The sequence below is a fragment of the Cibotium barometz genome, chromosome 35 (genome assembly GCF_041138505.1).
Source record: "Cibotium barometz isolate CiBa-2024 chromosome 35, ASM4113850v1, whole genome shotgun sequence".
NCBI classification, from domain to species: domain Eukaryota; kingdom Viridiplantae; phylum Streptophyta; class Polypodiopsida; order Cyatheales; family Cibotiaceae; genus Cibotium; species Cibotium barometz.
The window spans coordinates 26189103-26213007 of NC_141080.1; the positions used below are offsets into that span (position 1 = coordinate 26189103).

A 23905-nucleotide genomic window follows, 5' to 3' on the forward strand; every position below is an offset into this window, starting at 1 on the left:
TTGCAGGTGAGAGAGACCACGCAGTTCTTCCAGGTTTTCTCTGTTGCCATATATATAGGCAGTGATGTGTGTGAACACACTTAGGACCGCCGGGGCACTTTTTCCCTCTTTAGGAGGTTTTTTCCCCCGGCTGGTACATACGCCCATTATTCTAGGGCTAACTTATCTTTGTACATTGACACAATCTAATTCACTGTGTGTTGTGTGCATTCTTGCTTCTTCTTCTCCAAGATTTGTGTGCTTTTCTGCAACCCTAATTCCAACAATTGGTATCAGAGAAGGCATCGGCTCCCAGGGGGGCTACGCCGTTCTCCGATTGAGAAATTTCGACAGTGTAGTCTTCTGCAAAACAGGCATACGTATTCTATTGTGGACTGTGCTACATAGCACGAGTTGTTTTTTGTTCAGTCTTTGCTTCATTATTACAGGTAGCTTTTACATCAGTTTCAATCAGTGGCCATGGCTGATAACAGCAATGATATATTTCGCATGTTGTCTGCGATGACAAATTGGATGGAGACAACAACTACCCACTTTGGGCATACATGATGCAGCATGTTTTGGTTGCAAAAGGAGTGTGGAACATTGTGTAGGGTATGGATGTACGTCCAAGTTCTCTGGATATCTGTTGAGGATGTTGCAGGTTCTAGCAGCTCTACTGTTGCTGCTGTTTTACCCACTGCTGAACAAGCTCGTTGGGATGGTAAAGATGCGCAGGCTCATGCCTTGATTGCACTTTCTGTCAAACGTTACATCACTCCACATATTTGTTCAGCTAAAACAACAAAACAGGCTTGGGATATTCTAGCTGGCTTGGGATATTCTAGCTGGTTTGTATGCAGGTCGAACGAGGCAAAAATCTCTTACCTGCGTAAAGAGCTAGAATCGAAGATTATGTAAGAAGATGATGACAAGAATGTTTTTCTTGCTGAGATTAAAGATCTCAAGGAACAGTTGATTTCTGCAGGGTGAGATTATTCCTGATCATTCTCTTGTGCAGACTGTTCTTGATGCTTTACCTGAGTCATATCAGACTTTTGCTTCCACGTGGAGACTTGTTACTGAGGACAGACTTGATGTTGTCAAGTATGATACTTTAGTCAACAAGCTCTTGCAAGAAGCGCAGTCCAGGGTCGTGATATGTTCACTTGTCTTGAGGCTGTCTTAATGAGAATACTGTCACATGTTCCAATAATGCTTCTTACCCAGTGAAGGGCGTTGGTAAAATTATACTTGCTGCAAATGGCACCGTTTTCACACTTTCAGATGCCTTGTATGTGCCAGGGATAAAGAAGAATCTATTGTCTGTCTCTGCGCTTGCTAGACTTGGACTTGTAGTCAAATTTGTGGATGACAGATGTACTGTTCATGATTTGACTTCTGGTGGTACGATTATTGCATCTGGCACCTTGTTTCGTGGGCTGTATAGGCTCAATTCTTATAACAAGTGTGTGGAAGATTCAGCAAATGCAGTTTCTGATGAAAAGGCAGTTTCAGATGCAAAACTATGGCATGCTCGTTTTGGTCATCTAAACTTTGCTAGTTTGCTGCGTTTACAGAAATTTGATATGGTTGCTTCATTGCCCCCTCTTGAGGCACCATTGAAACATGTTTGTGAAGGTTGTATTTTGGGCAAAATGCAGCGTTCTGCGTTTCCAAAGGATGGTTCTGTGCGGGCCACTCGCAAATTGCAACTTGTACATAGTGATGTATGTGGGCCTATGCAAACTCCGTCATTTGGTAAACACTTGTACTTCGTGACTTTCATTGATGATTACTCAAGACATGCATGGGTATATCCATTGAAGGCAAAGTCCGAAGTGTTTTTGTGCTTCAAACAATTTTTGCTTATGGCTGAAAATGTATCCAATTGTACTGTGGGCACCCTCCGTTCTGATCGAGGGGGGGAGTACATGTCTAAAGAGTTTGATGCATTTCTGGCTAGTTGTGGGATAAAACACCAATGTACAAATGCCGTATACCCCTCAGCAAAATGGTGTTGCTGAGAGGAAAAACAGGTCATTTATGGAGATGGCACAATGTATGGTCAAGAGCCAAGCTTTACCACATGCGTTTTGGCTTGAGGCTGTCATGTGTGCTGCATATGTACTCAACAGGTGTCCCACTAGTAGTCTGTTACTCCATACGAAGCTTGGCATGGCAGGAAGCCTTCTATTGGTCACTTGCGTGTCTTTGGTTGCTTGGCTTATGCTTTAGTGCCTGTGCAACAACGTAGAAAATTGGATGATAAGGCTGTCAAATGCAATTTTGTTGGTTACAGTGCTGAGAGCAAGGGTTACAGATTGTATCATCCCCGCAGTCAAAGCGTATCTTGATTAGTCGAGATGTTGTTTTTGTGGAAGATGCTGTGCAACCTTTGTTGTCATGTTGTACCAGAGAGACAGGTGTGAGCTCACGGGATGTATTTGATACGTTGTTGCCTATGTTTACAGATTCAAATGTAAGTCCTAATGAGGCAAATATTCAGCCTATGCAGATTTCAAACGACATCATAGATCAGCCTATTTCTGACGCAGATTTACAGGATGTAATTTATGAGGGTAGGGCTGAAAATGAGCAAGCTAGAGGTATGCCTAAATGGCTGGTGCAAACCTTGCGTGATAGTAAAATTGATGCACCCATGTCTAGTCATACTCGTTTAGGTTTTCAGCATGCCTCTTATGCATCAGATTGTTATGCTTTGGCTGTGTCTAGTATGTGTGAAGAGGAAGAACCTCTTTCATTTGATGAGGCACAAAAATCAAAAAATTGGTTGGCTGCAATGCAAAGTGAATATGATGCTATAATGAAGAATGGTACATGGTCTTTGTGTGATTTGCCTATTGGTAAAAAGATCGTTGGATGTAAGTGGGTTTTTAAGTTGAAACGAAAGCCAGATGGCAGTGTTGATCGCTATAAGGCTAGACTTGTTGCAAAGGGTTATGCTCAAGAAAAGGGCATTGATTTTGATGAGACCTTTGCTCCCACTTGTTGTATGACTACCATTCATAACATTTGTGCATTGGCGGCTCATAATGGTTGGAATGTACATCAGTTGGACATAAAGATTATGTTCTTGAATGGAGATTTGCATGAGGAGGTGTATGTATCGCAGCCTTGTGGTTTTGTTCAAAGAGGGCAGGAAAACAAAGTGTACAGGTTGAAAAAGGCTTTATATGGTTTAAAGCAAGCTCCACGGGCTTGGTATGAAAAGATACAAGCATATTTGACTACATATGGTTTTCAGAATAGTCCAACAGAAAGCACTTTGTATATTAAACGTGTGGATGATGTACATCTAATCATTGCTCTCTTTGTATATTAAACGTGTGGATGATGTACATCTAATCATTGCTCTCTATGTCGATGACATGCTGCTCACAGGACCAAATGAGAGTCATATTGTTGATTTTAAGGCTGGTTTGAATGCCTCTTTTGAGATATCAGATTTGGGGTATTTGCATCATTATTTGGGGATACAATTTAAGTAGTGTGATGGAGGTATTGCTTTGTGTCAGATAAAGTATATTGACACATTGTTGCGGAGATTTGGCCTTGAAGATTGCAAGCCTATTGCTACTCCAATGGAGATACGTTTGAAGTTGAGTTTTCATGATGCTAGAGATCACTTTGATGTCACACTCTATCAGACAGCTGTTGGTTGCCTCATTTATGTATGCATTACGAGGCCGGACATTCAGTTTGCAGTCTCACAGGTGAGCAGGTTTATGCATAGCCTAGGGTCTCAGCATTGGAAGGCAGTTAAACGTATCTTTCGCTACTTGAGTGGCACCATACATCTTGGGCTGTTTTATCCCAAGGGGGGATCGTTGCCGCCAGATTTACATGCTTTTTCGGACTCAAATTGGGCTGGTTGCTATGACACAAGAGTGTCCACAAGTGGTTTTTGTTTCATGCTCGGTAGCTCATGCATATCTTGGTTGAGCAAGAAGCAACCTACTGTGGCCACTTCTAGTTGTGAAGCTGAGTACTGGGCAGCTTTCACAGCTACGGTTGAGTGTGTGTGGCTCAGATGGCTTATGGTGGTTGACTTGGGTGTTGGATAGGAGTTTGCCACCTCTATCTACACTGACAGTCAGAGCACATTGGCAGTTGTTGCGAGAAACCCAGTTTTTCATGCTCGCACAAAGCACATTGAGGTGCATTATCACTATGTCAGGGAGAGACTTTCAGCAGGAGAGATCAGCTTGGCATATGTGTCAACACAGGACAAAAAGGTGCTTCCTCGCGAGAAGTTTGAAGCTTTCCGCAAAGCTTTCTGCAAAGCTCCCCTTTGTGGACTGATCTACTTTGGGCATGGCACTTCCCTATACATGAGTGCCAGCTCTCGTTCACACCATCACTCCCAGGGGGGATTTGTTGCCATATATATAGGCAGTGATGTGTGTGAACACACTTAGGACCGAAGACCCCCCCAAAGAGAAAACGGTCCACCCAAAGAAAAAACAAAGATGAGAGAGAAGCCTCTGTGTTGTGGACACCAGAGAGAGGACCTCGAAAAAGAATCACTCAGCAATTGGCCACTGTGCCCAAGGGTTGTGAATGGAGCAAGAGAATGTTGGAATTAGGGTTGCAAAAAAGCACACAAAGCTTGGAGAAGAAGAAGCAAGAATGCACACAACACACAGTGAATTAGATTGTGTCAATGTACAAAGATAAGTTAGCCCTAGAATAATGGGCGTATATACCAGCCGAGGGAAAAAACCTCCTAAAGAGATGCCCTGGTCGTGCAGACGCACCTGTGTTCATTTCTATGTAGACTAGGGTCATGGGAGGAGATGACATTTCCATGGGAGGAGATGACGGTAGCATTGTGGAAAAGTTGTAATGTATGACCTTAGGTTTATTTAAACCTAAGGTTATATTAATTAATGCTACATCAATAGCATTAATTAATATATATTATATTGTTTGGCACAATATAATATATATAATTAGATTTGATGGTGTATATTCAGAGTTTTTTTTATGGTGTATTAATTAATGCTCGCTTCGCGCGGGCATTAATTAATACAATGAAGGTCTCAATTAGAAGTTACTAATCCTACTTCTATTGCTATGCCTACTGCTATGCTTGCTATAAATAGCTGGCCACATGTAGGCCATGTGATGCTACGGCAAATAGGTGCTCGTACATCTTCTCTTCTTCCATAGAGGAAACAACAAAACAAGCCATGCCCTCTTTCAAGAGGAAAACATGTACACAACACGCATGAGCAGGACTGAGTAGAGGGGAGAGAACCCTAGAGCTTGAGCAGGACTCAGCAGAGGGGATGCGTCTTTGCATCGAAGAAAAAGGGAGGGATCGGGAGGGCAAGGCACATGCAAGAGAGAGAAATACCAAGTAGAGAGGGTGCCTATTTTTGAAGCAGGCACATTAGCCAGGATGAACCTGCAGGATAGCGAGCCTGAGCACATCACTTGCAGAGCAGCGAAGCAGTCACGAGAGAGAGAGAGAGAGAGAGGGGGTTACGTATTCATGAGGCAGAGGTTGCTAATTAAGGAAATGCAGTTTGTCAAATGTTGCTAATTAAGGAACATTATCCCATAAAACATGATAGAAAACCTTAATGAAACCTTTTGAGAATACACGCTCATTAGTTATTGCGTACTTATAAGAACGTTGTGGGTACATATTTATATATAATTAGCATATCCTCGAAATTATTATCCAATATATCTTCTTTTGCTCAGTGCACGAAAGGCCACTGGGACGATGAGTTCTAGCGCACTCGCTATTCCCTCGGCTCGAGGTAAGCTTCCCATCTGGTCTTCTTAATTTCTAATGACGTTCATGACGAAGAGGAGCTGTTTTGAGGGAGGGCGGGTTGCAAAAGTTCAAGTTCCGTCCTACAAATGTGTGTGTGTGAGAGAGAGAGAAAGAAAGAAAGAAAGAAAGCTGTATTAACGTCTACCAGAGGCCGAACTCGACCTACGAGACAAATCAATGTACAACCGTCAATGTCTTCTGGAGAGAGAGAGAGAGAGAGAGAGAGAGAGAGAGATTGTGCGTGCTTGCGCAGGTGCGTACGACTGGAATATCTCTCACACGTACTTCTTGTTAGAGCAACGCATGTGATTTATTGGACTTGGCGACAGCAGTCGGCCAGTTGGACTGGCAGCCCCAAAGGACCTATAAAAGGCCATGTTAGAAAACATTGTAGTCATCTCATCTCCCTCTTGGAGATAGGTTCAGAATAGGACCTAGAGGTCTAGATTAGGATTTTGGGGTTGCTAAGGCAGCCAACAACTTGTACCCTTTTGTTACATCTATGAATATACTGAATATACAACCATCTCTCTCTCTCTCTCTCTCTCTCTCTCTCTCTCTCTCTCTATGCTGATTGTTCTTGCATCAAGTGTTCCTATGCAGTACTTACGACTGAAAGAAGAGTCAAGACTACCTAGAGCTTCCGCATGTTATAGTGGTATGAGTGAAAGAAAGAGCATCACAGGTTGTAAGTCCAAAGCACAAGCTGTAGAAGGCTGGAAATAGTTGATTATTGCTGAAAAATGAGCACGAGGGAAGCCCGTAGGTGCTTACAAGCATAAGAGACTGTTGCTACAGCCAATGACCGCCAGCAGATATGCAAGAATGAGATGAAAACTGAGGGGAAGGGTGTGCATCCTTATATACCCCTTCTATGAGCTGGTCGGCCAGTTGTAGCAGGCTGACAGCTAATATGTAGCATAAAAATGCTAAAAAATGCCTACAAAATGGTAGAAAAATGCATAATTAATATCTGCTAAATATGCCAATGCAGGGTCTCATAAAATGACCAATACAAGCAAGAAAAGGTAATGTAGATCCTCTGGAGATGATATATAATCCAACACCTCCTCTTCAGCGCTAGAGGGTCAGCACGCTGAAGTAACACTTCCAAAGTTGTTACATGCGGAAGCTCTAGGAGTCTTCTTTCAGCCCTAAACACCATCTGGGAACCTGCTGATGCAAAACACAAGTAGATGCTAGAGAAGAGAGAGATAGATAGTTGAGTATTCAGTATATTCATAATGTACAAAAAGGTACAGGTCTTGGCACCCTTAGGAATGCCTAAAAAGGTAATAAATCTAACCCTAGGTCTAAGACCCATTCCTGGCTGGACTGAATGGTCCCAACAATGAACACTTGTGCCCTTTTATAAGCCTTGGAATGACTTATTGAACCGGCCGACTGCCGGTCGGCCAGCTCCTGGACAAAAGCGAATGATTTTGCTGCAGCCGATTGAACATAGGCTATGGTACATGCTGGCCAACAGCCCCCTTGTCCAACACTAGTCAATTGCTTGCCAAAAACAGCAACTCATGCTCCAAAATCTAGTTCTATTTGGTTCTTTCTCTTGTTGCCTCTTTAGGACCAGCTCTGAGATCAGCTAGTGCATGTCTTGCACATGACAAAAGTAGCTCTCGGAAGTGGTTTGGTGAAGAGATCAGCCACATTGTCCATGGTAGAACAGTAGGCTAGTGGAAGAAGTCCCAACTCGATTATGGTCACCGTGAAACGCGTTTTCGGCAGCCTAAAACGTGAAACCTATGAAACGCGTGAAACGTTTCAACATTTCAATGAAACCCCCACTGAAACCTTCAAAGTGAAATGTCTAAATTTTTGAAACTTTGAGATTTGAAGTTTAAATATTAATAGCAGAGATGTGTTTTATACTTGTGTTATCACTCGTGGTAATGTATTATGTAAGTAATTTTGAGAATTTTTTACTAATAAAAAGTAGACCTAGCATCTATCTCTATTGCATTTATATATATATATATATATATATATATATATATATATATATAGGCATTTGGGGCCGGTGTTTCAGTTCGTGCCTATCACAGAGTGAAACGTTTCGGGTTGAAACTCCAGGTTTCGGAGTGAAACGTTGCAGACTTGAAACGTTTCGTGGTGATTCTGAACTCGATCCAGTCACATACAAAATGATAATGCACCTCAATATGCTTGGATCGTCCCCGTATTACGAGATTCTGAGCTAGAGCAATAGCACTCTGAGAATCCGAGAATATGGTAATTGGGGAAGTGTCGGCACAGCACAAATGCTCAAGAATCTGATGAATCCAAAGTGCCTCAGTGGAGGAGAGAAGGTAGGATTTGTACACAGCCTCGGTGGAAGAAGAAGAAACAATCCTAATGTCACATGCACTCTGCACTGTAGTGCATGGTGACAAACCGGCTCATCATCAGCAATGCAACATTTGTACAGTATTAGTTCCATTCAAGATGATATTTGTCGTACGCGGTGACCATGGTTAGTTAGTACGAAAGGTATGATACGGTACGGTACGATAAAATACGGTACTAATTGGTACCTTAAAATTTTTTGAGGTACGGTACGATATTAGTACGTTTTTTAAAAAAAAATACTTCCTAAACTTAAAAATTGTAGACAAGAAGTTACAAAATAGTAGAACCATGAACATAATGTCATCATGCCATTAGAGTACAAAATTGCTACAAAAGGATAGGCCAAAAACTCATGGCATGGGTGACCGCCAACATGCGTACATACATGATACTACATACTACAATACATCATCGATGGGCTAGAAGGAGATAGATGCCCAATGCCTAGAGAGCTATAACATATCAAAAGTCTACATCATCACCAACATCTGCATGATCATCAACATGATCACTACTAGAGTGTCCATCAAGAGAGTTCTATGAAGAGGACTCTTCGAAGGTGGACGAGACACTCTGGGGATCATTCTCGCTAAGTAGGTTGCCATCATCATCAAACAAGGGCTCTCTAGGCAGTGGGGTATCATCATGAGGGGGCAATGGAATATCATCATGAAGGCGGGGATTGGAGCTCGAGGATCCCCGCCTCACATATGTGCGAAGGCCACCCTTTGCCGATGTCGAAGGCGGAGGCCTATGAACTCCAACTGCTCGGCCCCGTCCATGCTGACTCCTGGTGCTGCGAGTATCTGCTGCCACAAGCTCACTATAGAGCTCCATGAAGATTGCCTCCTCCTCCTCATCAGGTTGTTGATTGACACTTGCAAAGTTTTCACTCGTCAACGTGAAAGTGTCAACATTGACCTACACATTAAGTCACAAAAGTTAGAGTCTGTACAGTGTACACAAAACTTAAAAGTTATGAGTCATGACAAGTTAGAGTCTAGACTTGTCACTTACTTGCTTGGGACTACCCATACTAAGAATGCCCTGCATCATGCGCAAGTTAGTGCAGCAGTAGACCAACCGCTCCAACTGTCGTGTGCTCAGTTGATTGCGTATCCTCGTGTGTATGAGAGAATAGGAACTCCAGTTCCTCTCACATGCACCCGAAGAACAATCCTGGGCTAGGACCCTTAAGGCTATGGGTTGGAGATGCTCTAGTCCATACCCAAAATTGTCCCACCAAAAAAGGGGCTTCACAAGTGACTCCCTCCTCCAGCAAGTGGGAGACGAAAAGGAGGTTTGACCTCTCTGATCAACATAGCAGCCCAACTCCTCTAGAAAGGCATTGTGCTCATCAACTGGCACAGCTCGAAGCATATATGCATCCCGATCTTGTCGAAGCTCCCTATCGGTGCAAACTTCTCCCTATCGGTGCAAACTACTGGAGACTTGTAGGCTGGATGTACCAATGCTGCAAACCCGTGGATTGGTTTGTGCATCCACCTCCATCTCTTCTGTGCAATCTCCATGATTTGTGCTCGCTCCTCGGATGTAATGTCTGTGCAAGCCTCCAACTCCACAAGGGCAGCTCTAAAGAAGTGGACAAGAAGGCCCATGGTGGACCCCTGCAATCTGTCATCCGCAAGAGCCTATAGAATGGAGTCATAGCAATGACAATTACTCGGACTCTAGTCCAAAATCTCTCCTCTAGGCAAAAGCGTTGCATGGCTTTGGCCTCTTCAGTGACGTGCTCATCCCAATCGTTCCACATGGTGGAAACAACTGTCTGGCGAAGGGCGGGCCTCACATCGTATAGACGCTCCAAAACCAGCCACATGTAGGCAAAGCGGGTGGCCGATGGCTTCTTCAAGTCAAGCCTGCTATGCTCACGAAACATAGCAAGCACCTTCACCTTTAGCATGAAGAAGTTGACAATAGATGTAGCTTGTTGCACAATCCTCTTCACCCAGCCGAGCTTCGCCACATCCTCCATGAGTAAGTCAATGCAAAGACTCGCACATGGAGTCCACACAATGGTGGGGAATTCCTCCTCAAGCAAGCGGCCCATGCGTCGACAATTTGATGCATTGTCGGTGATGACTTGCACCACGTTTTGAGCCCCAACCTACATGGTAGATAAATCATATGAGTTGAGGGCTTTGCACAAATGACAAAATCAGCCACACTTAAGTAAAATAATGCTTACCTCTATGATCGCTTGCCTAATATGGCCCTTCTCCCGGTGTCAACCGCACGCAAGAAGTATGTGCCAAGCGGGCAAGACACAAGGATGTTGATAATGCCACGCTTCCTTTGATCACTCCATCCTTCTGTGAGAATAGAACATCCATACTTCGTCCATGCGGCTCGAATCAGGTCAAGGGCTCGATCAATTCTCTCCTTCTCTTCATCAATCTTCCTCGTGCGCATAGCCGTGTAAGAGACCCCCGTCCACCCCTCACATGGGCCCACATTTGCAATCGCCGTCACCATCATCTTCCATTGCTCCTTTTGGAGTACATTGAAGGCAAGATTGCATTCAATAATGGTGCGAGCAATCAAGGCGTTGCCGCTCCTTAAGGAATGCAACCGAACCTCTCACACTACCCGTGACTTGGTGGAGAGAGGGTTGCACCCCTTCACGCTCCACCACCCTTTGCCTTTTGCCCGGTGTGCGGAGGCGGACCGTGCATCCGTGGAAGTGGCAGTGGAGGATACACCAATGAAAGAGCCGGTGGCCGCTTCATCATGTGCCGATGGTGGTGCCGGTGGTGGTGCCGGTGCGCGTGTTGATGATGCTCCTCTACTTGAATTTGAGCCGCCGCTCATCTTCCACGAAATGTCATCGGCAATGCTTTGCGGAATCTCCTTGCATGGGGCAACTTGTCCCCCAATCTTCGAAAGGTGCTGGAGAAGCCTTGTTGTTCCACTGGTGTATGACTTGCCGCAATATCGGCATGTCCAATGATGGGAGTTGGACTTCTTGGTGTCCTTCTCCACATTGAGACAATGCAAATCAAAGCCTCATGCTTCTCCTGAGGCATGATGGATAAGAGAAGGGCTAAAGCGTGGAGTAGAGGAGAGAGCGTAGAGAAGATGAAGTATGGGAAGAGCTTGGAGGAAGAGAACTTGGAGTAGAGGCTCAAGTGGGATGGAAGAAGCTTGGAGGAGGGTGGAGGAGGGTGGAGGAGAGGCTTGGAGTAGGGGCTTGGTGCTTGAGGCTTGGAGTAGATGGAGGGTGGTGGAGGAGAGGCTTGGAGTAGATGGAGGAGAGGCTTGGTCCTTGAGGCTTTTATAGAAGGACTCAAGAGAGATGAAGGAAAACAACCAAAAAAACGGGCAGAAAACGGTCAGAAAAACGGGCAGAAAACGGCTACTTCCAACGGGCAGAAACAGGCGAAATTCGTACCTGATCGTACGGATCCGTACGACGTACGGAACTAAGCCTGGCCATGACCCCATTGTATATCCTCAGTCTAGGATAAGTCAGGCACGAGCTACGTAGGTCATTCTCAGCCATAGTCAGTCAGTCAGTCAATCTAAGTCCCTTAACCCACTTCAAGAGACACATTCATGCATATACAGTCAGTAGAAACCTTAGGGTTTGCATTAGAAAGCATCCTGCATATTGCACATCATTCATGAATAACATCTAGACCATTGCAAGAACCTCAGATAGCATCCAGGATTTATCTAGTATTTTTCTGGTAAATTTTATATCATTTTCAGCATTTTTCACATCATTAATGCATTATTTATGGACATGAGCAGTCGGCCAGCTCTAGCCAGCCGACTGGCTCATGCAACCCATATAAATAGAGCCCTTGCATAATCATTTAGTCATTCATCATATTCAGCAAGAGAGCCTGTCATGTGCATAAGCAAGGCTAAATCCAGAAGGGGCAAACAGATAAAGACCATGAACCAGTAGAAGATAGGTAGAACCAGGATGATCAGAGCTTCAGGTGTCTCATCTGAAGTGGACGTGGAGCAGGACAAGTGGGATTCAGATAAGTGCAGTAGGCTGGCTGCAGAAGTGAGTCGGCTGCAGGACAGGAGGTGTCGATGAAACCGATCCCGTCAAGTGGGAAAGACTCCGTTGGACACCCACACGCTTAATAGCACAACTTTAAAACCACAAATATGAAATGGACAACTTATAACAACTTGAAAAAGTAAATGAACAGAAATGGAAAGATGGACACCAGCACTGGGGCCGGAACGGGCCGACCCCCCCCTCAATATATGATATATTTATTGGGAGTATTTAAAGAATACAATGCTCCATGGGTTCTGAGAACCAGATAATGTCCATGTACATATGAAAACAGTACCAAACAAGTAGGCTCGGATTTCGATGAAGAAAACTCGAAGCAGAACGACCACTATTGTGGCCCAATCTCTGCGGTCCTGTGCTTTCACTGGACTCCGCGGAGAGCGCCTCACTGGTGTTCCGAGACCACGCACAAACAGGCGCTCTCGTACTAACGCCTGGCTCTCCCGATCTCAACACCTTTGGACCGAGGTTCGCCAATACAGCTTGGACAACCCGGCACCGAACGGGTGTGGCCGTAGAGGGATGAATCCCTTATCAGATTTAAACATTAAATGCTTTACTCAAATCTGAAAATCACTTACTTGTCGTTGGTTGATAAAAGACCAAAACTTGCGGAATGATGAAACCACTCAGGTGATGCGAAGTCTTCCTTGTAGAACACTCGGGAAGATGATGTATCGCCACAAAGGACACAGCCGCCTGGGGGAAACAATTCAGAGGTAATACGTGGCCTTCATGTGATGGCAGCCAACTCTGTGTAGGCAAAACATGTAATGGGCGCCTGGCTGTATGCGCAGCAGTGCTTTGTGAAGAAAGCCCACGTCTGAGTGCAGTAGCAGCCGCCTGAAGAAGCAAGTTCAGTCGCCTGTAGAGGGGCAGCCGCCTGTGGAGAGCAGCAGCATAGGCAGTCCCCTGCAGGTTTTCAACGCAGCCAGAAGAGAAGAACAACCTGCACGTACTGTCGCCAGTAGGAGTAACTGCCTGCTGGTGTACTGTCGTGTGGGGGAGCGTAGCCGCCTGCAGTTAGTGCTGGGCTGGCAACACAGCCGCCTGTAATAAAACAGGCGCAGCCAGCAGTACAGAGGGAAGATGAAGCAGCCTGTAGGAGATGATTACGTGGAGAAAGCAGCCGCCTGCAAGTATACTCAGCCACCTGCAGAGAGGCAGGCGGCGCAGCCAGCAACAGCAGAGGTAGCCGCCTGGTTGCTGTAGGAGCAGAGGAGTAGGAGGTGGTCGCCGTTTCTTAATCTTCACAAGGATGGTGAAATCGGATGATGAAAATCAACGCCAAGAGGATGCGATGGATTTTACGCTTGAAGGGGGAAACCTTTTTAATAAAATTTAATGTGAAGATACAACTCAAGATTTCCACGCATGCATGTGGGGGATTAGTGGGGGTAGGTGACCATGCCCACCCCCACACTCACTTAAAAGTGAGGCTCCCCACCTTGGCCCCAAAGGGGGTGCCCACTTTTAAATAAGTGTGAACCCCTAACCTTATAAATCAAAGGGTTAGAATTTAAAACATTAAAACAACATGTACCATATACTTACCACCTGTTCACATGCACTGAAACTCGTCAGAATACAGGGCAAACTTCACGACTCACTGGCAGGCGTCCCCGCTCAGTAAGTAACACGTCAGGCAGGCAAACACACGAATACATGTCATGCGAAAACAGTTTCAAGCATACAAATCATGTGTGCATGTGCAAATAGTAACATGGACATATCTCCCGTTCATGGAACATGTACAAAATTTCTGTCGGCACAAAACTGGCACGACATAAAAACATAAAATCTTGGTCTTCCTATGGAGTGACGGTCCCATAGGTAAGACACAGTTCCAGGCACGAGTCTCCCTATGGTGTGACAGTCCCATAGGCGAAAACACGGCACGAATACTGGCTCTTCCATGGTGTGACAGTCCCATGGATCGAACACAGTCCAGGTCATACACGGGTGGCACTGATCTGGCTCCCGTCCATACGACACCATCCTGCTAACACACGGGTGGCACCAGTCTGGCTCCCGTCCATGTCAGCAAAATACTGGCCTCTTCACATGAGACACCGGCCTGGCCTCAAGTGAACGAGACGCAAAAACTAGGAATGGACCAAATGGTCGGCCAATTGGTGACATCCCCCCGGGCTTCTAAAGAGTTGACCTCAACTTAAAAGCCTCAAGATATGCCTGCAACAATTGCGGATAATCTGCAAAGTAATCTTCATTTACCCATTTGGCATCAATAGGCAAATAATTCTTAAACTTCACAAGGTATCTCCTGGAAAGCTTTCCTGCAGGTAGCTTTCTCTCCTTGTGAAAAACAATCTGTTCTGGCTGGAGGATCTCCTCAAGCTCTTCAATTTCTGGCGGATCTTCTGTGACAGGCTCATCAGGATCTGGCCCCACATATTTCCGAAATAGACTCACATGAAAAGCATTGTGAATCTTCCAATGACTAGGTAGAGCAAGCCTGTAGGACACTTCATTGATCTTGTGAATCACTTTGAAGGGTCCATAATAGCGAGGAGAAAGCTTAGGATATGATCCTTCTCGTCCTGGCCTCTTCCGAAGCCTAGCCTTCTCAAATTTCAGCAATACCCAATCACCTTCTTTGACTTCCATGTCCCTTCTATGCTTGTCAGCAGCCATTTTATGCTTATCCTGAGATCTTGCAATGGCTGTCCGCACCTGACCAAAGGCAACATCCAAGTCACGAACATATTCATCAGCTGCAAAAATCTCATCCTTGGTACGAAGGATGGGTGGCAAGACCACTCTGCCATAAATAATCTCAAACGGAGCCTTTCCTGTGGAAGCATGGATTGATTGTTGTAGGCAAACTCAACAAGTGGAAGATACTTCTCCCATGCACTCTTCTGATCTGCCACATAACACTTCAATAAATCCAACACAGCTGAATTCGCAGCTTCACTTTGGCCATCCGTTTGGGGATGATAAGCTGATGAAAACTCAAGCTTAGTACCCATATTATCAAACAAAGCCCTCCAAAATAGGCTTGTAGTCCTGGGATCTCTATCCCCAACAATGGATTTAGGCATACCATGATGCTTGAAAATATTAGCAAGAAAAAGCTTTACCATATGATCAGCTTTGATGGTTTTCTTGACGGGCAAGAAGTGAGCTTGCTTGCTAAACCTGTCCACAATAGTCCAAATAGCATCATTCCCATGCTGGGATCTAGGCAAATCCATAATAAAATCCATCGTAATACTTTCCCAAGGTTGCGAGGGAATAGGCAATGGCTGAAGCAAACCTGGAGGCTTTTGCCTGTCAAATTTCACCTTTTGGCAAGTAATACATGCACGCACATAAGCCTCAATGTCCTTACGTATGCTCGGCCAAAAGAAGTACCTCTGAATCATGCGAGTAGTAGGCATAATACCTCTATGACCAGCATATGGTGGAGCGTGACATTCGTCCATAACCTTTGGACGCAAATCCTTCACCACACATAGGCAATTATCCTTCATTAGATAACCCTCGTTGATAACATAAGAGGCATGTGAATGACCAGCCATCAAATCAGTCCATATATGGCAAAAATCAGCATCCAAATGATACAAATCTCTCATAGCAGATAGATCTCCATGAGAGGCCACTGAGACTGCAGCAATATAAGGCCTCCTAGATAGTGCATCGGCCACCACATTTTTCTTTCCTGGAGTATGCACAATCTGAAAATGAAACATGGAAAGAAAATTTGCCATTCTCATTTGCTTCTCTGAAAGCTTGGTTTGAGATAGAAAGTATCTCAAGCTTTGATGATCTGTCTTGACCACAAATTCAGCCCCAAGAAGGTAGTGTTTCCAAATCTTTAAGGCGTGAATTACAGCCAAGAGCTCTTTCTCATAGATATCCATATGAAGCTCAGCATCATGCAAACGACGGCTCTCGTATGCAACTGCATGCCCTTCTTGATTTAGGACAGCTCCTATGCAATCACCACAAGCATCACATTCAACCACGAATGACTTGTGCAAGTCAGGAACAATCAATACTGGACCACATATGATCGCATGCTTGAGCTGCAAGAAAGCATCCTGTTCCTTTGAAGTCCATTTGAAAACAGTTTTCTTCTTCGTGAGATCATGTAGAGGAGTGGCAATCATGGCGAAATGCCTTATGAAACGCCTGTAATACGAACATAATCCCAGAAAACTACGTACTTGATGTACGTTTTGCAATTCGGGCCAATTCCGAATAGTCTCTATCTTTGTAGGATCCATTGTAACTCCATCCTTGGATACAATATGTCCCAGATAATGAATCTCTGAAAGGAAAAACTCACTTTTCTTGGCATTGACGAAAAGTTTATGCTTCCGCAACTCTTCGAACACTGTGACCAAATGAGTTCTGTGTTCCTGCTCATTCTTGGAGAAAACCAAGATATCATCAAAGAAGACTCCTGTAAACTTGCGATGGGATCGGAATATCCTATCCATCATACGATTAAAAGTAGCAGGAGCATTGGTGAGACCAAAAGGCATTACCAAGAATTCATATAATCCGAAGGCTGTCCTGAATGCAGTCTTATGGACATCTTGTGGCACCACGCGTATCTGGTGATAACCACTCTTCAAATCAAGTCTACTAAAGCAAGCTGAGCCATCAAGCTTATCCAAGATATCATCAATACGTGGAATTGGAAATCTGTTCTTGATGGTAAGCTTGTTCAAAGCTCTATAGTCCACACACATACGGAATGATCCGTCCTTCTTTTGAACAAGAAGCACAGGAGAGCAGTAAGGTGAGGAACTGGGCTGAACCAAACCTTTCTCTAAAAGCTCGTTTACCTGCTTCATAATTTCTTCTTGTTGTGCAGCACTCACTCGGTATGCGGGTTTGTTAGGTGGAGAACTACCTGGCACAAGATCTATGCGGTGATCTTCGGGCTTTTGGGGAGGTAATTCACCTGGCAATGAGTCAGCAAAACAGTCTTTGAATGCATTAAGAAAATTCAGCCTATCATTAGACATAGCATCCACATTTTGATGATTTGGCACAAGACTATCACGCACAAAAAACAAGTACGCAGAAAGACTCTTTTTCATTGCTTTATTAATTTGGATGTGTGATACAACTGGGATAGAATCCCCTTCCTTGCCAGCATCAATAAAGTGCATGCGGCCTTTATGCATAAAAGAAATCATATTGGACTTGTAGTCTTTGCGGGGCTCAAGCCTATGATGCCACGGCTTGCCCAACAATACATCACATCCATTCAGTGGAGCAACTAGAAAATGCTCATTATCAAGATAGCCCTGTATATGGATACGCAACTTCCCAATCAAAGGGGCAACCTGCACCTCTTTACCAATAAATGCAGCTTCGGCTTCAATCTGAGGTCCCATGTTTTCAACCTCAATACCCAATGCAGCTGCCATTTGCATAGAGATGAAATTGTCAGTTGCACAGTCATCAAACATGAATAGTGCGGGCTGATCCTTGATTTGCCCCCAAGCCTTGCAAACCATACGCTCTTTTGCATCACGACCTGTATTACCTTGCACATCAGGAACTGCATGAACATTTGCTTTGGTGTGCTTGTCCTCGTGCTTTGGTTTGCGATCTGGGCATTGTCGGAACATGTGGTCTTTGCTACCACAAGAAAAGCATTTTCCATCCTTAGCATATTGCTCTCTTTGCTCTGGAGTTAAGCCGAATTTGTTCTTTCTTGGGCCCTGCTCTTTGGATGGGTTATTTTCAGCTTTAGCACCCTTGTAAGGCTCCCGGAAGTTCTTTTTAGGTGGCTGTCCACCCTTTTGCTGATTCGGGACAGCCTTGTCCTTCCCCTTAGAACCTCCTTGATCTTGCTTGATCTTGAGCACCAATTGCTCTGTAGCAAGAGCAGAAGCTGTGAGTTGTTGCAACGTATGCTTTGGGTGCAATTCAATACCCGATCTATATGCAGGTTGCAATCCAGAACGAAACTTCCTCTTTCTTTCATCCTCAGAGATTAGCATGAAGGGAGTCACTTCCAGCAACACTTTCCAAAATTTGTTAACATACTGTTGCACACTCTCATTATCTTTTTGTTCCAGCCTGTCCCACTTTTGAGTGAGAGTTTGCTCCGCATTGGGTGGCAAGAACTGAGCATAAAATCTATCTTTGAATTCCTTCCAAGTAGAGATGGGATCCTTGGTGATCTTTTCAGTGATCCACCAATGGGCAGCAGTGCCTTTCAGAAACATGCTAGCATGGCGCACCTTCGACTTTTCTGTAAAGTCTTCATCGCTAAAAGCAATGTCGAACTGTGCCACAAACGCTAACACCTTAGAGGCATCATGTTCACCATGAAAGACATCAAATTTGACAGATTTATCACCTGCTTTGAACTCCTTGAGCTTCCTGGCATGAGGCTCATGGTCCTCTCTTTTTCTTTTCCCCTTATCCAACGGGGTAGCCCTGTCTGCATGGGCTCCATGGGCCGTCAAAGAAGCTTCATGGGGCACGGTGGCATGTGCTCCACGAACTCGAAGCTCAGATGCATGTGACTTACCTGCATATGGCATGGTCTCTCCATGAGACAACTCAGAAGGCAAAATTTTTCTGGAAGCAGACCTGTCACCATGAGATACATATCTTGCATGCATGTGACTTTCGTGCCCTCCATGAGCACTGGCATACATATATCTGTCAGGCTTAGTGCCTTGCGGAGAAGATGCATGACGAGAGGTGACAGTCACCTCTTCCTTTTGCATAAAAGATTTCAGCCTCTGGGATGCGGGATCTCCATGCTTTAAACGAGGTGGATTTCTGAATTTCAGCTCTCCGTCATCCCCCTCTTTGATATCACCTTTGCGAAGGAAATAGGCAAGTGCCAACTCCCTTGGTTTCTTGCCCACTTCACGAGCCATTGATTCAAAGGTTACATCGACCATAGCATCAGCCTTCCTGGCTTCAATAGCACTTTGCAGATGTGGATCTTCATGCAAAAACTTTAATTCTTGCTCTTGAGCCTGCAAAAGTTTTCTCATATGTTCCATTTCAGCCCTCATAGCTTCAGGGTCTTGTTCAAGCATAACTGTCTTTCCTGGAGACAGTTGACCTTTGGATTCACTATCAAGAACCCTTTCAAGGGGCTTGTGCCTACCACGCAGGGCATCAGACCCACGAGACGCACTAGAGGGACCCCTCGAATTTGGTACTTCCAAAGGGTTGCCTTGGCTGTCCATTGTGTTCAAAGTTTGCTAAAAGCGGGATGTCCAGTACACAGGTTCGTTTCCCCACTAGGGAGAGGGAAACAACCGTGCTCTGATACCAATGAAACCGATCCCGTCAAGTGGGAAACCGATCCCGTCAAGTGGGAAAGACTCCGTTGGACACCCACACGCTTAATAGCACAACTTTAAAACCACAAATATGAAATGGACAACTTATAACAACTTGAAAAAGTAAATGAACAGAAATGGAAAGATGGACACCAGCACTGGGGCCGGAACGGGCCGACCCCCCCCTCAATATATGATATATTTATTGGGAGTATTTAAAGAATACAATGCTCCATGGGTTCTGAGAACCAAATAATGTCCATGTACATATGAAAACAGTACCAAACAAGTAGGCTCGGATTTCGATGAAGAAAACTCGAAGCAGAACGACCACTATTGTGGCCCAATCTCTGCGGTCCTGTGCTTTCACTGGACTCCGCGGAGAGCGCCTCACTGGTGTTCCGAGACCACGCACAAACAGGCGCTCTCGTACTAACGCCTGGCTCTCCCGATCTCAGCACCTTTGGACCGAGGTTCGCCAATACAGCTTGGACAACCCGGCACCGAACGGGTGTGGCCGTAGAGGGATGAATCCCTTATCAGATTTAAACATTAAATGCTTTACTCAAATCTGAAAATCACTTACTTGTAGTTGGTTGATAAAAGACCAAAACTTGCGGAATGATGAAACCACTCAGGTGATGCGAAGTCTTCCTTGTAGAACACCCGGGAAGATGATGTATCGCCACAAAGGACACAGCCGCCTGGGGGAAACAATTCAGAGGTAATACGTGGCCTTCATGTGATGGCAGCCAACTCTGTGTAGGCAAAACATGTAATGGGCCTGGCTGTATGCGCAGCAGTGCTTTGTGAAGAAAGCCCACGTCTGAGTGCAGTAGCAGCCGCCTGAAGAAGCAAGTTCAGTCGCCTGTAGAGGGGCAGCCGCCTGTGGAGAGCAGCAGCATAGGCAGTCCCCTGCAGGTTTTCAACGCAGCCAGAAGAGAAGAACAACCTGCACGTACTGTCGCCAGTAGGAGTAACTGCCTGCTGGTGTACTGTCGTGTGGGGGAGAGTAGCCGCCTGCAGTTAGTGCTGGGCTGGCAACACAGCCGCCTGTAATAAAACAGGCGCAGCCAGCAGTACAGAGGGAAGATGAAGCAGCCTGTAGGAGATGATTACGTGGAGAAAGCAGCCGCCTGCAAGTATACTCAGCCACCTGCAGAGAGGCAGGCGCAGCCAGCAACAGCAGAGGTAGCCGCCTGGTTGCTGTAGGAGCAGAGGAGTAGGAGGTGGTCGCCGTTTCTTAATCTTCACAAGGATGGTGAAATCGGATGATGAAAATCAACGCCAAGAGGATGCGATGGATTTTACGCTTGAAGGGGGAAACCTTTTTAATAAAATTTAATGTGAAGATACAACTCAAGATTTCCACGCATGCATGTGGGGGATTAGTGGGGGTAGGTGACCATGCCCACCCCCACACTCACTTAAAAGTGAGGCTCCCCACCTTGGCCCCAAAGTGGGTGCCCAAAGGGGGTGCCCACTTTTAAATAAGTGTGAACCCCTAACCTTATAAATCAAAGGGTTAGAATTTAAAACATTAAAACAACATGTACCATATACTTACCACCTGTTCACATGCACTGAAACTCGTCAGAATACAGGGCAAACTTCACGACTCACTGGCAGGCGTCCCCGCTCAGTAAGTAACACGTCAGGCAGGCAAACACACGAATACATGTCATGCGAAAACAGTTTCAAGCATACAAATCATGTGTGCATGTGCAAATAGTAACATGGACATATCTCCCGTTCATGGAACATGTACAAAATTTCTGTCGGCACAAAACTGGCACGACATAAAAACATAAAATCTTGGTCTTCCTATGGAGTGACGGTCCCATAGGTAAGACACAGTTCCAGGCACGAGTCTCCCTATGGTGTGACAGTCCCATAGGCGAAAACACGGCACGAATACTGGCTCTTCCATGGCGTGACAGTCCCATGGATCGAACACAGTCCAGGTCATACACGGGTGGCACTGATCTGGCTCCCGTCCATACGACACCATCCTGCTAACACACGGGTGGCACCAGTTTGGCTCCCGTCCATGTCAGCAAAATACTGGCCTCTTCACATGAGACACCGGCCTGGCCTCAAGTGAACGAGACGCAAAAACTAGGAATGGACCAAATGGTCGGCCAATTGGTGACATGTCGGCTGCCCATAACAGGGTCGGCTGAACCAGCAGATAAGGGGGCAGCAGCATGCGCAGGAGGATATCCAGTCGGCTGGCTTAAAAAAGGCATTAATGAAGTATGAACTGGCCGACCAGCAGTCGGCCAGTTCCCCATGTAGTCCAAGGGGCTATAAATAGCCCCCCTTGCTCAATGTCTTATTCATTCTCTCCCACTAGGGGATTGGATCATTAGAGGTCCCATAGGGGACAGATTTTAGGGTTAACCACCTTTTTATGAAGGTGGCCAAGGGCTGCAAGATATGTACCCTTTTTGTACCATAGTATATACTGAATTTCCAGCACTTCTCACTCTCTCTCTCTACTCTCTCTCTACCTGCGTTTTTGCATCAGATGGTGCATTTTTGCATCAGAAGGTTTCCAAGAGTGTTTAGGGCTGAAAGAAGGGGCAAACAAATAAAGACCATGAACCAGTAGAAGATAGGTAGAACCAGAATGATCAGAGCTTCAGGTGTCTCATCTGAAGTGGACGAGGAGCAGGACAAGTGGGATTCAGATAAGTGCAGTAGGCTGGCTGCAGAAGTGAGTCAGCTGCAGGACAGGAGGTGTCGGCTGCGCATAACGGGGTCGGCTGAACCAGCAGATAAGGGGGCAGCAGCATGCGCAGGAGGATATCCAGTCGGCTGGCTTAAAAAAGGCATTAATGAAGTATGAACTGGCCGACCAGCAGTCGGCCAGTTCCCCATGTAGTCCAAGGGGCTATAAATAGCCCCTCTTGCTCAAGGCTTCATTCATTCAACCCACTAGGGGTTTGAGTCAGTAGGGCCCTAGTCTAGGGCAGTATTTTGGTGTGTTATCACCTTTTCAAGAGGGCAGCCAAGGGCTGCAAAGACATGTACCTTTTTGTACCATAGTATATACTGAAATTCCAGCACTTCTCACTCTCTCTCTCTACTCTCTCTCTACCTGCGTTTTTGCATCAGATGGTGCGTTTTTGCATCAGAAGGTTTCCAAGAGTGTTTAGGGCTGAAAGAAGACTACCCAGAGCTTCCGCGCGTTACATTGGTATCAAAGCACCAGGCTCAGCAAAGCTAAACACTGATTCAGTCCCATATGATGGTGTACAGGTCCAAGGTACAAGAAAGTACACGGATTCGAAGCCCAAGGCGAGAACACAGATCGGGAAGAACTCCCAGGAGGTTAGTGTTAGAAGTCATCTCCTGTCCAGTTTTATACACCAGGGCCTTCGTTGTGGGTGTGCCCGCCCTTATGAGGTGTTTTCCCATTTTTCCCCACTCCGTATTTTTCCCCTATATTTTTCCCATTTTTCTGAGGCTTGGGAGGGCTGCCAGGTGATGCCAGGAGCACCCTATTGCTGGCCGACTGGATCTACATCAGTCATGGGCTTCAGGGCTGCTGGCCGACTGGATTTGATCAGTCGTGGGCACCTGTTTTGCTGGCCGACTGCATTTATGCAGTCGTGGGTCTTTTCATTAGTCGTGGGCATTCCTGATGCTGGCCGACTGCCCTCTAGGGGGGTATATATAGGACCTCAGCCCCCATGCCTTATTTGTATCATATTCGGGATCTTCTTGTGTATATCAGAGCAGAGTTACACGCCTACATCTCTCTCTCTCTTGTGCTGTTTTTCTGCCTGCGTTTTTGCTTTTGCTCTTGTGTTCCCAGATTTGGTCATCATCTCCGCTGCATATTCTGACATGGTATCAGAGCCTAGGCTCTAGATAGGTCTTGGGATTTGTGTGAGCAAGAGGGGGACTGTTTTGTGGCTGATCGGGAAGAGAAGGTGCAAGAGGAAGGCGGGCTGATTTGTTGGACAGCCACTTGCAGGTTTTAGTTCTTCTTTGTTCCCACCCACGCACCCTTTTCAGAGTACATCCCCGCTATGGCAGATCTGTTTGAGATGGCCGAGAGACATGTGAAGATCTCGACACTCCCCACGTTCCCGGTGGACCGTCAGTTGGACGGGAGCAACTACGGCATATGGAAGGTGATGATGGAATCCGTTCTGGAGTCCTACGATCTCGCCGATTTCGTCGTTGTTGGTGTTCCACGGCCGGAAGTAGATGAAGGGGAGTTACCGTCAACCCGAAAGGACCGGGAGGCCCAGACACAGATGTGGGATCGTGTCAACGCCAGGGTCCGTTCGTTTATTTTCCTCAACTGCACACCACAGGTAATTAATCATGTAAAGCACATGACGCTGGCCAGAGGTATATGGCAGCATTTGGCCT

At 45.7% G+C, this 23905-nt stretch overlaps 2 protein-coding genes across 2 annotated transcripts in view; one reads left to right on the forward strand and one right to left on the reverse strand.

The window, feature by feature from the left end:
* Nucleotides 1-5657: 5657 nt before the first annotated feature.
* LOC147618269 (uncharacterized) overlaps nucleotides 5658-23905 on the forward strand; it is a 71844-nt gene continuing 53596 nt past the window's right edge. The window contains exon 1 of the mRNA XM_086774721.1: nucleotides 5658-5774. Coding sequence (XP_086630847.1) covers nucleotides 5738-5774 — 37 coding nt within the window. The 5' untranslated portion in view covers nucleotides 5658-5737. The remainder of the gene's footprint in view (nucleotides 5775-23905) is intronic.
* LOC147618270 (uncharacterized) lies at nucleotides 8597-9282 on the reverse strand. The gene is made up of 2 exons (XM_086774722.1): nucleotides 9176-9282; nucleotides 8597-9079 (listed from the first exon to the last, which is right to left on the reverse strand). Exons 1-2 carry the CDS (start codon nucleotides 9212-9214, stop codon nucleotides 8696-8698), a joined length of 423 nt encoding a protein of 140 aa, XP_086630848.1. The 5' UTR covers nucleotides 9215-9282; the 3' UTR covers nucleotides 8597-8695.